The 14,313-nt window shown below is 28.6% G+C and overlaps 2 protein-coding genes and 1 long non-coding RNA gene across 6 annotated transcripts in view; 1 reads left to right on the top strand and 2 right to left on the bottom strand.

Moving 5' to 3' along the window:
• Positions 1-4,279, bottom strand: part of LOC124418736 — a 24,561-nt gene extending 20,282 nt beyond the window's left edge. Inside the window, exon 1 of the long non-coding RNA XR_006940192.1 lies at positions 3,865-4,279. This is a non-coding gene — a long non-coding RNA (uncharacterized LOC124418736). The remainder of the gene's footprint in view (positions 1-3,864) is intronic.
• LOC111681243 (mitochondrial import inner membrane translocase subunit TIM50-C-like) lies at positions 682-2,497 on the top strand. Its single transcript, XM_023442997.2, has 5 exons — positions 682-999; positions 1,064-1,208; positions 1,310-1,838; positions 1,901-2,024; positions 2,089-2,497. The coding sequence occupies exons 1-5, from the start codon at positions 795-797 to the stop codon at positions 2,277-2,279; spliced, it is 1,194 nt and encodes a 397-aa protein (XP_023298765.2). The 5' UTR covers positions 682-794; the 3' UTR covers positions 2,280-2,497.
• A 3,596-nt stretch (positions 4,280-7,875) lies between the features above and the next one.
• LOC111681251 (tyrosine-protein phosphatase non-receptor type 9) overlaps positions 7,876-14,313 on the bottom strand; it is a 71,382-nt gene continuing 64,944 nt past the window's right edge. For all 4 annotated transcript variants that reach the window (XM_023443007.2, XM_046946614.1, XM_023443004.2 and 1 more), the window contains 3 exons: positions 11,141-11,370; positions 10,847-11,054; positions 7,876-8,566 (listed from right to left, as the gene is read on the bottom strand). In XM_023443007.2, coding sequence (XP_023298775.2) covers positions 8,340-8,566; positions 10,847-11,054; positions 11,141-11,370 — 665 coding nt within the window. In that variant the 3' untranslated portion in view covers positions 7,876-8,339. The remainder of the gene's footprint in view (positions 8,567-10,846; positions 11,055-11,140; positions 11,371-14,313) is intronic.

Genomic DNA, 14,313 nt, shown 5'->3' with positions numbered 1-14,313 from the left:
CAGCTTTTTTTTGACAGATGGGATTATTCTACAATAACAAATCGCCTGTTGTTTTTGTATTGTTGTATTTGTTGTAGCGACGAGGCTACCTTATTAAGTGTACACTGGCGTGTAGGACCTAAGCTGTTAAACACTCCTAACTAACAAAGATTCATTCATTTATTCATTATATTAAAATTTGATCAATGAATACTTTTAAAAACAATTAAACTTATTTTGAGTTATTATTAATTATGAACCGATTCAGGTTTAAGTTAGTAATGTTATTTCTATTAATAGATTTATATTTGTAAAATTTTGTGGTAATACCGATATGCTAAAAAGTTATTAACAATAAATCCATTTTCCTAGATTTTGTTGAAGTTTTATAATACTTTTAATAGATTCTAATAATTTTCAAACATTTCAATCCCTGAAATATACTCATGACACAATTTGACTTGTAATGCAACAAATTATTTTTGAAATTACATACTGTAGTTTGAATACATTAAGATTTCATTTAATTCCAGCAATAATTGATAATCCCCAAAATATTTTTGTTTTTGGAAGCCCTATCAGTATACTTATGGCTGATTATGAAAACTCTTATGGTTTTGTAATAGATAGCGCCATCTAAAGTAAACTTTTGACACTAAATCAACAACATCTGTCAAAACATATGTGCAGAAATTCTAACCAGAAATTATCCAAAAAAAAAAAAAAAAAAAACTACACCGGTTTTTAATTTGGTCTAAGAAAATTGTAAAATTTTCACAGGAAAAAATAGTTTAGACAGCGAAAAATAAAGTGACATGGCTCAGAGTGGTCTCACAAAGCTGGTACACAGTGTCCTACGTGATGTGGGTAAACAGTGCTGTACAATTGGAAAATATCAACAACGTGCCCTAAGCTATGTAGTGCCACTGGCTACTACATCAATATGTCACAACCATGCGGCTAAAGCACTGCTGTGGAATGCTGGAAACAATAAATATCTTTACAGCACAGATGCTACAAGTATGAATAGTGTTCGAGTTATTTAGTTATATATTTTTCTTTAATTGAGACAATATTTTTCCAGAGAAACCTGCAAGTCCAGAAATTTTGTCTAAACTATTCCCCCAAACAGCTACCAATGTTGATGAGGAAACAGAACGTGAACGCAAACGCAAGGAGGAGGAAGATGCTAAGGAAAATGAAAAGGCCTGGAAACGTATGAAATTAGGGTGAGCCATTATGTTGTTGTTATTGCGATTGTAATGCAAAAGAAAGTGGAGTAAATTGCGTAATACTTGTAATCTAATTGCATTGTCTGTTTTCATTACAGTTTTGCTGTTTTTGGCGGTTCTGGTGTGGCCTTAGCCATTTGGGCCGTTTATGAATTTGGCAAACCAGAGGTCGATGTTGATGGTCATATTATCGAGGATGAATTCAGCAAGAGTCCCATTGTTCAACAATATTTGCAACGCATGTGGAAATCCATGAATTATTATCAGAAAATGATACAAGAACCTTCAAGAGCAAAGTTGTTGCCGGATCCCTTGAAACCACCCTATATACAACCACCCTATACTTTGGTTTTAGAAATGAAAGATGTTTTAGTACATCCCGATTGGACATATCAAACTGGTTGGCGTTTCAAGAAACGTCCCGGTGTTGATGTTTTCTTGCAGGAATGCGCCAAACATTTTGAAATTGTTGTTTTTACGGCCGAACAAGGCATGACTGTTTTCCCCATTTTAGATGCTTTAGATCCTAATGGTTATATTATGTATCGTTTGGTACGTGATGCCACACATTTCATTGATGGTCATCATGTTAAGAATTTGGATAATTTGAATAGAGATTTGAAAAAGGTAAATTAAACATTTTTTATTGTTAAAATACTAATAGATTACTAATCCTTTGTTTTTTTTAGGTTATTGTTATTGATTGGGATCCCAATGCTACACAAATGCATCCAGATAATACATTTAACATTGCTCGTTGGAAGGGTAATGATGATGACTCTCAACTCTTTGATTTAATCAATTTCTTGAAAGGTATGTAAAATATTACAACATTTCCTAGAGAAATATTAAAATTAAATTTTTCTTTATAAACCAGCCATTGCCACCACCGATGTCGATGATGTTCGTGAGGTATTACACTATTATCGTCAATTCGAAGATCCCATTATGAAATTCCGCGAAAATCAAGCTAAACTTTTGGAACAAATGCAAGAACGTGAACGCGAAGAAAAAACAAAATCTAAACCAATTGTTAAAAATTGGTCAAGAAATTTTTTGGGTCGCTAAAAACAATACTTTACTGTAGATTTTAGTGGACATGTCACGCAAAAGCAGTTTTCTTTTATTTAGCTTTAAAATTATCATATTTTTAAAACACTTTTAGCCACAAACTTGTTTTTATGGTTAAAAAAAGGAAAATTGGTTGAAAAAGTTTCATTTATAATTAGTTTCAGTTTTTATATTACAACAATAAAAAGATTCTGATTTATTAGCTTTTGGCATTATTTCTATAATGTTATTTTTATCTTCAGTTAATTGTGCTGTGGTGTTGCAGCCATAATTAACGTATTTTGTGTTACTTTGAATTTGAACTTTATATTGTTTATTTATAAGTTAATGTTTAATACTAAAAACAGAAATTCCAAAAATAACAAAAAAATTAATAAACAACAATTCAAATAAGATTTTGTTGTTTAATTTAAGGTGTTGAAAGGAAGATATGATTTCGATTGCATGCAAACACAAATCTATACTACCGTAGATTTTGTAATGTAGAGGATTATAAGATCACGTATAAGCAAGGCAGATCACGTATTAGTAGGACAGTATATTTATGTATGTATTTTTTTTGTAACTGCAGGATGGTTTTCTAAGTATCTAAGGTTAAACAATCAAAACTACACTTCAACAATGAGATGCTCAAAGAAATAGGACAGGACAAGTCTAGGAGCTTTATTTTGCGCACCTATAAGGTTCCATTCCTAAAACTGTAAGACAGCAAAGTAGTGTGACCAAGAAAAACTGAATCTTCTCTTTAGGAGTTGAATAGAAAACGCTTTTAAAACTTTGTAAGGCTGATAGATAGCTGATTACAAAAATGGCAAAAAAGTAAAGACAATGAACACAATTAAATGTCCTAAAATATTGAGTTTATTACTCAAATGATCTAGGGGTAAGATATTTAGTTTGAATCGAGGATGTATATACATCAAGACCAAAAAAATACACCCAGGCCTCTGGTGCGCTCCTTACCAGTGCTTAGATAGGAATCGAACCCACCACCTCCTGTCTACCAGACAAGAACACTAACCTGCCGGAGCCCTAGGGGGTTAGATTCCAAAAAAAGAAGTTACATTTAACATAGAAAATCTACTCTGATGATCCTTTACAATGTAAAGGGTTTATGCAAGAGAAGCTTTGTACGACCAATAATTTGCCTCCGTTAAGAAGTTATACCGTTAAAGTGACAAGCATGACGGAAAGTATGAGGCAATGAAGCCAACAAAAACTGCCCTAGGATATAAAAAGAAAAATCATACTTTTTCCAAGAAAATCTATTCCGTTTGCTTTACAGCTATACCGGCAAATGTAACAATGATGTCGATAGTTAGAGACAACAAAAATTGTCCTAGAATACAAAGTTTCTAAACACCTTTCATGACAGTTGTATTTCACAAGAAACCTAGAACTTTGTCCTTGGAAATCAGTACTGATTTATCAAGAGCATTAACTTGCTATTTTAGTAGTAATTGGAATGGAATTCTCTTAATATCTTTACTCAATTTCTTTTAGAATTTCAATTAAATATTCACATTCTTTCTGTTTCTTTCATTGTAATTTTAATCAAACATAAAAAATAGAAGTTACTCACTTTTTCTCCAGCTTGCGATTTGTTTACATTGTAAAAGTTTCACTTGATAATTATTCAACTTAAAGAAACCATAATTAAACAATTTTTTAACTAAAAACACAATTTTAAACTTAATTAATTACTTTTTTCACTAAATTAAACTCCTTCTTGTACCTGCTGCCACAAAGTATGTAAGAAAAACTTTCGCTTTATAAAATGGCGGCAATCAGTTATACACGCACAGAGTTGTCAATTCATTCACAATAATAAACAATTCCCAAACAAGTGTTTATTTTAAGGTCCAAAATGTCCAAAGAAACTAATTTATAAAATTAACAATAAATAAAACAGCAATTTCTTTTTTTCGCATATTATTTATTTTTTCTTTGATAATTACGTTTTTGTTTTTTTCTTTTTTTGTTTTGTTTTTCTTTGGAATAATGTTGTTTTTGGTTTGTATGTTTTTGTTTTGTTTATTTTTAGGAAAAGAAATGTTTATAGAGCATTTGTAATTTACAATTATTAAACTTTGTTCAATTTTCATTTCATTTTTATATATATTTTTTCATCTTTTATAAATATTGTTTACTATTTTAAAAAATTGTTTAACGTTGGGCTGGATTAAATGGACAGGTTGATAAAGAATTTATTAAGAAAAGAAAGTTTTGTTAAGTTTTTTTTAATCGTATTTAGTTGGAAAGGGAGTTTTGTTTTCAATAACAACTTTTATATATATAAAAACTTTTTTTCAATAAAAGCTTCAAGTTCTATTTAAAGAGAAAAGATTTTTTACTTAGAAAAATATTTTTTAAACTGTATATTTTAAAATTTCTTTTTGAAATTTTCTTGCAAAAGTTTTAGAAATTTTAGAATTTTAAAATTTGAAATCCTATTTTGTTATATAGTGATAGAACTCTTTTGTTAGCTTTTTCTTTTGTTTTATATAAATTTCTTTTTAAAATTTCTATTTTTTATAATATTTTAGCTTTGAATATGATTTTTATTAAATGCATTTTTCTATTTACTTTTTTTACTAGTTTCTTTTTTAATATTTTCTTTTCGTTTTTAGTTCAAGCGTTACAAAAATAGTAATTTATTTTCAAAATTGTTTTTTTTTATATCCAAATTTTTTTATTTAATGTTTATTTTTATTGCAGGTTTTTATTATTTACCTAAAAATGTCTATTATATCATTGTGTTATATTTAAAAAGTTGTATTTAACTGTAACATTTGTATATTTTTTACAACTTTGTCTACAAGTTCAATAAAAAAATCAGAAGTTCCCAACAGTTAGTTAATTCTAAATATATGTAGTCCAAGATCTCTAAAATACGAAAGAAACAAATATATTCCAAAATAAGCAATTACATAAGTTATTCAAAACATCTATATAATTCCACATAAACAAATAATGACATCTGTTAATAAACAAAATATTAATTCGATTAAACAAAATATTGATTGAAATACTTTTATATTACAATAAATATAATAGTTAATAGAAGCTTAGATCCTGTTTCAGTAATCCTAACAAAATTCATTTTAAATAATGTTTTGAAAAATTACTTGGTATTGAAGTTTTTTATTGATTTAACTATAGTTTTAAGATTTTCAAATTAAAAATTGAAATTTATTTTAAAAAATTTTAATTTTTTTTCTTTACCAATAAAAGGACGCAAATGTCATTATGTATACTTTGTGTATAATGTTTATTATCAGGATTTTGTATTTGTTTTAAATTAAATAAAATTTAAAAGTTTTAAATGCCTATTGAAACAGATTCTATACAGATCGAGGTGCTGTACCTGAAATATTAAAAAATTAAAATAAAACACTTCACTTTTAACATACAAAATAAATGTTATTTTTACTTCATATCAGGGCTTGGAACGAGATATTTTCCACGCCCTCTCGTTGACATAGTAAGGAATTCTCGCAATAAACTGATTTTACACTGATTTTTAATAGGACATTTCTTGAAAGCATGTCTGATAGAAATATACATGAAATGGATCAAGATTTCCGGGGTCTACAGTAAATTGTGTTTAGCATCGTTTGTAATCTTAAAATTACACAAAACTAAAAACTTCGTAGCTAGTAATTAAAAAGTAAAATATTAAAATTATTAAACCTATTCCAATTTTTTGAGAACAGCGGATCTAAATATTTAACGATTTTCTGAGGTTAATAACACGATACCTTATAACTGGAAATAGGGGGTAAATACCGAGGTTGATAGCAGAAATAACTAGACACCGGCTACTAAGTACACATGCACTGGATACTTTCGCAGTTACAAATACATGGTAAAGGAAGAAAGGGCATCATCTCTGCAAATGTTTTGCTCTAGCCCTTAAGAGAAACAGACTTTAAAATCGTTGCAGTTACAAAGACAGGTTAAAGAAAGAAAAGACTAGGTTAAGAGAAACAGTTTCTTCAAATCCAAGCTGGGTGAGAAATCTATAACTTCCTGAGATTTCTTCACGGCAGTTGATTGAATCTAACACTATACCATACTAGAAACACTAACACTATACCACTCTACATCTAATAAGTCGTTCCCACGACAATCGGTTCTTAGCACCGGAACGACTCGGAGTTCAACGAACAATGACCAAGTATTGTCAACCCAGCCACACCGAATTTATATGTGTCGCTGCTACAACAACATCTAACGAGTGAAGTTTTCCTAGTTGACTGTTAGTGCACCTGTGAAATTTATTAAATGGTTTTGTAAATATTTTTTTCGGACGGGTTTCTTACTACTCAGTTAAACTAGGCTTAACTTGCTGTTAGATTAAACTCGGAACAAATTTAGGCGGACTTTAACCTATAATTGTGTTTTTCAGTTTTAGATTTAAGTTCACAGTTAACTTTGTTAGTATTGCCAACTTTTCACTCAAAAACATAAACAATGAACAGCTGTTTTTTGCAAATAATATTTTTGCAAAATGAAAAATTTTGCAAAAATGTTAAATAAACATTTAAAACAATATTAAATAAAACAAAACAAATCAAAAAATTGCAATTTACTTTAAATATTAAGTTTTTGTTCTTCCGAAATTATTGTTTTATTGTTTTTGTTAATTGTGTTTTCTCACTAATAATTTAAGTTTAATTGGCCAATAACACTCAGTTAAACTAAGATAATAAGTAACGTTACTGTTTACTGAAAAAGACAAAACATATATTAAACTAGGTTTAAACAAAGACTGTAGATTATATTTAGCTGAAAACCCCGCTCTTAATGATTTTCTCGATCCGCTATTCTTTCAATTTCTATAATTATGGATTTATTGTGTTTAGATGAAAATGTACAAATTGTTAGCGTATTGGCACCTCTTATCTAAGATAATAATTAAATATATGTTAAGAATTCACTTATTTACTTGGATATTAATATAAAAATATTAAATTTATCTTCCTGAAACTAAAAAAAAAAAAAATATGAAATTCAGCCAATTTAGTAAAAAAGAAAAAATACTGTTTCGTTTTTTTTTTGATGTTTTTGTCTGTAATGATTTACATACATTTTTTGTTTATTTTATTTTTATTAAATTAAATTTTTTCTTTTATTTCATTTAACTATGAATTGTTTTAAATTTTATGTATAATATTTTCTTTTGTTTATATTTAATTTTAAGTTTTTCAATGTTTTTCTTCTTCTTCTGTATAATTATAATTATTTTTATTTAATTAAATATAGCATTATATTAACATTTATATTTTAATTTTTTTTTGCATTAATTAAAAAATATTATTTCCTTTTTGTTATGTATAGTTTATATATAATGTTTTTTTCTTTAATAATTAAAAAATAAAATAAAAATAATTAAAAACAAATATAAACTAACATAATTTTGTTTAATATTTTCTTAAAATTGTTTTTAATCAAATCAAACATCTAAAATTAAAAAAAACTACAAGACGACTTTTTTTATATATGATTTACTATGTATAAATAGATAGATATATACTATATATAAATTTATATAAATGTTTTAAACTTTTTTTTGTTTTTTTTACTTATATTTTTCTTTTAATTAAGTTCACAATTACAAATTTATTCTGTTCTATTTTCTATATATAAAAAAACGGTTGATGCTGTTAGTTTTTCTATGATTGTTTAATAAATAATTAAAAAAAGGATTTGTTGGCTTTTTAAAAACGTTATTGAAATATCCAACGGCTTTAGTAATGAATTTTCTGTTTTTTTCTTTTAATTACAATTAAAATTTATAAATAAACAACAAAAATAATATATTTATCTTCTTTTTGTTTTGTTAAGCTATTTCTTATTTAAAATTAAAAGTTTATTTTAAGAAATTGTCAATATTTATAAAGAATTGGTGGTGTTGGTAGTGTTGGCTTCTTTTTGTTTTTGTTTTATTTTAATAATTGTTGTTTTTTCTTTTTTATTTTTCATATATTTAGATAGTAGAACTGACTGACTTGTTGTTGTTGTTGCTGTTACTGTTGTATAGTATTTTAGAACTTAATCGGATTCATCTTCTCGGTCATCGAAACCCGTTAGATCGACCGCTTTTAACATACCCCGAGATATCGCATATTCAATCAAGGCCAAATGGCAGAATACATATTGGTCGGGCATTTGAATTGAGTATGCACGTTGTGAACGTATTCTTTCAACGGTGCCACGTATATCGGCTGTACCAACATCTTCCAGGCGAGATATGCAAATGTCCAAAGTAATAAATGTGCCTGTAATAAGAAAGAAAATTGAGTAAAAGATAAAATACAAAAATTTAATAAATAAATACTATTTAAGAAAAAAAACTTAATACAACAAGGGACTTTTCTATAGAAAACTGGCTACAGAAGGATTTATTGTAAAGAGAACTGTCTAAAGAAGACACTTTGGCATAGAAAAGAGTCTAGAAGATATTTTTATAGAAAACTGTATTAAAAGGACAGCCCCCGGGCATATTATCCTTGAAGACAGATCCCATCTTGGTGTATTGCAATCCGGGGATAGATAGGTGCTACCAATACCTGTGGTCTTCCGGGACTATAAATTGGTGTTGACAATTTAATGTCTGGTATTAATTGAAAAGTGGTCGAACCAGAGCACCACATAATCTGGTACTATGGATGGCCAGTTGCCCGTTGGATTATGTCCTGGCTGGTCAGTTGGTTGAAGTTCCTTCGGGATCCACGTAGTGGCTGTGGTTAAAACCCAAATCGCGGGAAGAGGGTAGCTTGGTTAAAAGACATTTCTGTTATCGTTCCAAGATGCTGGAGCGTTACGAATTACAGAGCATGACTGTGGATTAATAAAATGTTGGATTTGAACTAATAATGAAAAGTTTGGGTATACGAGGTAGAGTTTTCTGATGTCTACTTACATTCTATAAAGAGAATGGAGTAACTGATGGATTTGGCGGATGGAGTTGGCGGAGTGATGTGTTAGAATGTTTAATCTAACAAGAAGGAAAGAATGGACGTGGTGCAAGGTCGTCACCGACCTCTTTTTGATTTATTTAGAGCGAGTTTTTCTGATAAAGATAATCTTTATTCTTTGGTTAAACCTGGTTTATTATATGTTTCGTGTTTTTCAGTTATCAGTAAAGTTACTTAGGGCGGGTTTTACTGATAGAGATAATCTTCATTCTTTGGTTAAACCGGGTTTAATAGATGTTTCGTGTTTTTCAGTTATCAGTAAAGTTACTTATTATCTTAGTTTAACTGAGTGTAATTGGCCGATTAAACTCAAGTTATAAGTGAGAACACATAATTAACAAAAACAATAAAACAATGATTTCGGAAGAACAAAAACTTAATATTTTAAGTAAATTGCAATTTTCTGATTTGTTTTGTTTTATTTATTATTGTTTTAAATGTTTATTTAACATTTTTCCAAAATATTCCATTTTACAATAGTATTGTTTGCAAAAAACAGCTGTTCATTGTTTATGTTTTTGAGTGAAAAGTTGGCAATACTAACAAAGTTAACTGAACTTAAATCTAAAACTGAAAAACACAATCATCGGTTAAAGTTCGCCTAAATTTGTTCCGAGTTTAATCTAACAGCAAGTTAAGCCTAGTTTAACTGAGGAGTAAGAAACCCGGCCTTATTATCTTAGTTTAACTGAGTGTTATTTTCCAATTAAACTTAAGTTATAAGTGAGAAAACACAATTAACAAAAACAATAAAACAATGATTTCGGAAGAACAAATACTTAATATTTTAAGTAAATTGCTGATTTTCTGATTTGTTTTGTTTTATTTATTATTGCTTTAAATGTTTATTTAACATTTTTTACAAAATTTTCCATTTTACAAAAGTATTGTTTGCAAAAAAACAGCTGTTCATTGTTTATGTTTTTGAGTGAAATGTTGGCAATACTAACAAAGTTAACTGAGCTTAAATCTAAAACTGAAAAACACAATCATCGGTTAAATTCCGCCTAAATTTGTTCCGAGTTTAATCTAACAACAAGTTAAGCCCACTTTAACTGATGAGTAAGAAACCCGCCCTAAGTGTATGTTCAACTTATCACAGTGGATCTTTGTGACTACTAGAATAAAGTTTTGTCACTTAATATGATCCGTGTTTTGGACTATTAATTACGTCCCTCTAGGTGCTGTTGCCGAAACAACAGAGCCATAGTAGTGTGGTAAGGCGACATTTTGTCAGGGTAAATTGAGCTTGCTCATGACACCTGTCTTTCCCAAACGTGACTACTATGGCAAGAGATTAGATAGCTCTAGTACTTGAGCAAAGTGAGATAGGGCAACATGCCAGGTACTCAAGTAAAGAACTTCGACTTCATGTCTAAAAAGGACAATTTTGTAAAGAAAACTGTCAAATAACATAATTTTCTATAGAAAACTACACCTTTTTATTGAACGTTACATACAGTTTTAAGTAAAATAATGTCCCAAAGGGTCGTTTCTATAGAAAAGATAAATCTTTTATTGGGAGCTACTTATTTTTTTACTTATTCTTCGACTTCTTCATAAGATGTAGAAAATATTTACCTGTTCTTCCAATACCCGCACTACAATGCACCACAATTGGTGGCCCTCTTGGATGACCGGCCCATGTATCACCTAATGCTTGTACCATTTGTAATTGTTTCTCGCGTACCTTTTGCAGGAAGGTTATCATGGCCATGGCTGAACTGGGTACACCATAATCCGGCCAACTGGTAAATTGCCAATGTGACACATTTCTTACTTCATCAGTCTGGAGGAAATGGTAAAAAAAGAAGAAAATTTGTATTTACAATTCTATTGTATCTTGCTGTTTGCCACAGAAAAAGAAAAACTCACCTTTGTATTTCTCAATTCTAATGAGGCTACTGTATAATCTTCATTAGTTTCTATACTAAGTGTACGCACGTGAAAGTTACCAAAGTCTAAGGAACTATTTTCTTGTGGTTCCCAATATTGACCGCACTTTACGCGTCCACGTTCCATAACGCGTGTTGTCATAACTATAACTAAACAATGTTGTTCCCAGATCATACGCCAAAAATCTTGGGATGTCTTTGGTAATGGGCCTGTAATTTGAAAAAAAAGAGTTATGAAGGATAAATTACAATAAATAATTTTAAATTAAAAGAAATTTTAATAAATTAATGATGGGTTCAAAATGAAATTGCTTTTAGTTAAATAGATAGATTTTTTTAAAACTGTATATTATCTCTTTTAAAGCATTATTAAAGTGCATTTTAAATATGTATGATTAGCAGTACCCTAAGGGCGGGTTTTTCAGATACAGATAATCTACATTCTTTGTTTAAAACTTGGTTTAATATATGTTTTGTGTTTTTCAGTAAACAGTAACGTTACTTAGGGCGGGTTTTTCTGATAAAGATAATCTTCATTCTTTGGTTAAACCTGGTTTAATATATGTTTTGTGTTTTTCAGTAAACAGTAACGTTACTTATTATCTTAGTTTAACTGAATGCTATTGACCAATTAAACTTAAGTTAGAAGTGAGAAAACACAATAAACAAAAACAATAAAACATTGATTTCGGAAGAACATAAACTTAATATTTTAAGTAAATTTCAGTTTTCTGATTTGTTTTGTTTTATTCTCTATTGTTTTAAAGTTTATTTAAAATTTTTCATTTTACAAATGTATTATTTGCAAAAAACAGCTGTTCATTATTTATGTTTTTGAGTGAAAAGTTGACAATACTAACAATGTTAACTGAACTTAATTTCATAATTGAAAAACACAATCATCGGTTAAACTCCAACTAAATTTGTTCTGAGTTTAATCTAACAGTAATTTAAGCCTAGTATAACTGAGTAGTAAAAAAACCGGTCATTAGTTTAACTGAGGGCGGGTTTCTTAGTCCTCAGTTAAACTAGGCTTAACTTGCTGTTAGATTAAACTCGGAACAAATTTAGGCGGACTTTAACCGATGATTGTGTTTTTCAGTTTTAGATTTAAGCTGAGTTAACTTTGTTAGTATTGCCAACTTTTCACTCAAAAACATAAACAATGAACAGCTGCTTTTTGCAAACAATACTTTTGTAAAATGTAAAATTTTAGAAAAATGTTAAATAAACATTTAAAACAATAATAAATAAAACAAATCAAATCAGAAAATTGCAATTTACTTAAAATATTAAATTTTTGTTCTTCCGAAATCATTGTTTTATTGTTTTTGTTCATTGTGTTTTCTCACTTATAACTTGTGTTTAATTGGTCAATTACACTCAGTTAAACTAAGATAATAAGTAACTTTACTGATAACTGAAAAACACAAAACATATATTAAACCAGTTTTAACCAAAGAATGAAGATTATCTTTATCAGAAAAACTCGCCCTGAGTGTTATTCGCCAATTAAACTTAAGTTATAAGTGAGAAAACACAATTAACAAAAACAATAAAACAATGATTACGGATAAACAAAAACATAATATTTTAAGTATATTACAATTTTCTGATTTGTTTTGTTTCATTAATTATTGTTTTAAATGTTTATTTAACATTTTTCCAAAATTTTCCATTTTACAAAAGTATTATTTGCAAAAAACAGCTGATATTGTTTATGTTTTTAAATGAAAAGTTGGCAATACTAATAAAGTTAACTGAACTGAAATCTAAAACTGAAAAACACAATCATCTGTTAAAGTCCGCCCAAATTTGTTCCGAGTTTAATCTAACAGCAAGTTAAGCCTAGATTAACTGAGTAGTAAGAACCAGCCCTATGAAGTTAATTATAGTATGAAATGATGTATGTATGTTGTCCCGTCTACTATACACTATCTGACCCTAATATTTTATTTAAACACAAGTAATGACAGCACAAAATCAACATGTATCTAAGCACAAGGACATTTAGTTTTCTTTCATTCTTTTCTCTATAACTTCTACTCAGTTTTATTTTTATATATTCACTATGTTGTCATTATTTCGTTTCAATAGATTTTGTCTAACAATACTCAATACTTTGCAGAAAAGGGGGAAACAAATTGCAATGGTCAAATAGCTTAAGAGAGGCTACCAGAGAAGGGTTCTTTTTAAAATGTTCAAAGAATACAAACAACTATGAATATTATTTACTTTACCTAGTTGCTAGAGGAGAATAAAACATAATAACTTTATTTGTATTATAACCTTTAAAGTTGTTATTTCTCTTAGTATTTGGAATGTTATAAAGAAAAGGGGGTTAAAATTGTTTAAATCATGTTACTACAGAAAAATATTGAAAACTGGTCACATTTCGATAAAGATAAAAACTTCTTTCAAATAGTTTTTTAAATATGTTTGTTTCAATTTAACTGAACAGAATGCTTTTCAAGATTAAATAAAGTTTGTAAAAATAGTAGTCGAAATTAGTATTGATGCCCTAAAGTGAGCACCTTTAATCTCAAAAGAAATAAACCTAAAAGTATGCATTATTTATTTCTTTACTTTAATTAAATTTAACTTAAAGGTCAAACCCTTAGCGACCTAACCTTAAAATTTTAAACATCAATGATTTGCAGTAATAATTTCATTAATTACTTTGTAGTCCCAACGTTTTTCAATAACCATAAAAAAATAACAAGTATTGAAGTGAAGTATATTTAATTTACGTATTTATGCAATTATATAGTATGTATGTGTGTGTGTGCGCTTGTATATTTATAAGTTAATGAACGTCCTTGTATCTTATTTTTTTATTTCCATTTTATAGTATATTTTATTTTTTTTATTTAATGCGGTTTTATATTGATTTATTTTACAGTACACCGCTCTACTACATTTCTCCAATCTCCCGAACACTTCTTGGAACTACAATCATACCCATACAAGTATGTTTAAAGTGCGGTAGCCACTATACTATAGTTTAGTGCGATTATGATGATGGCATTGGTGCCTGCCAGCCTGCCTGTTTGCCCTTTTTTACTTGAGTCATTAAATGAAGTCTTATAAATGATTTTAAAATAGTAGCAGCTGTTTCTTCTCCCTCTCTCTCTACACACATACAATTTTATT

Source organism: Lucilia cuprina, chromosome 3, assembly GCF_022045245.1.
Source record: "Lucilia cuprina isolate Lc7/37 chromosome 3, ASM2204524v1, whole genome shotgun sequence".
Taxonomy (NCBI): domain Eukaryota; kingdom Metazoa; phylum Arthropoda; class Insecta; order Diptera; family Calliphoridae; genus Lucilia; species Lucilia cuprina.
The sequence above is the reverse complement of the archived record's forward strand: the minus strand, read 5'-3'. Positions and strand labels throughout refer to the sequence as shown.

What these genes read in the sequence shown, in the direction of transcription:
- LOC111681243 (XM_023442997.2), top strand. Translation starts at nt 795, where the DNA reads ATGGCTCAGAGTGGTCTCACAAAGCTGGTACACAGTGTCCTACGTGAT. An exon ending in TTACAGCACAGATGCTACAA is followed by an intron (nt 1,000 to 1,063) that starts GTATGAATAGTG and finishes ATATTTTTCCAG; the next exon opens with AGAAACCTGCAAGTCCAGAA. An exon ending in TGAATAGAGATTTGAAAAAG is followed by an intron (nt 1,839 to 1,900) that starts GTAAATTAAACA and finishes TGTTTTTTTTAG; the next exon opens with GTTATTGTTATTGATTGGGA.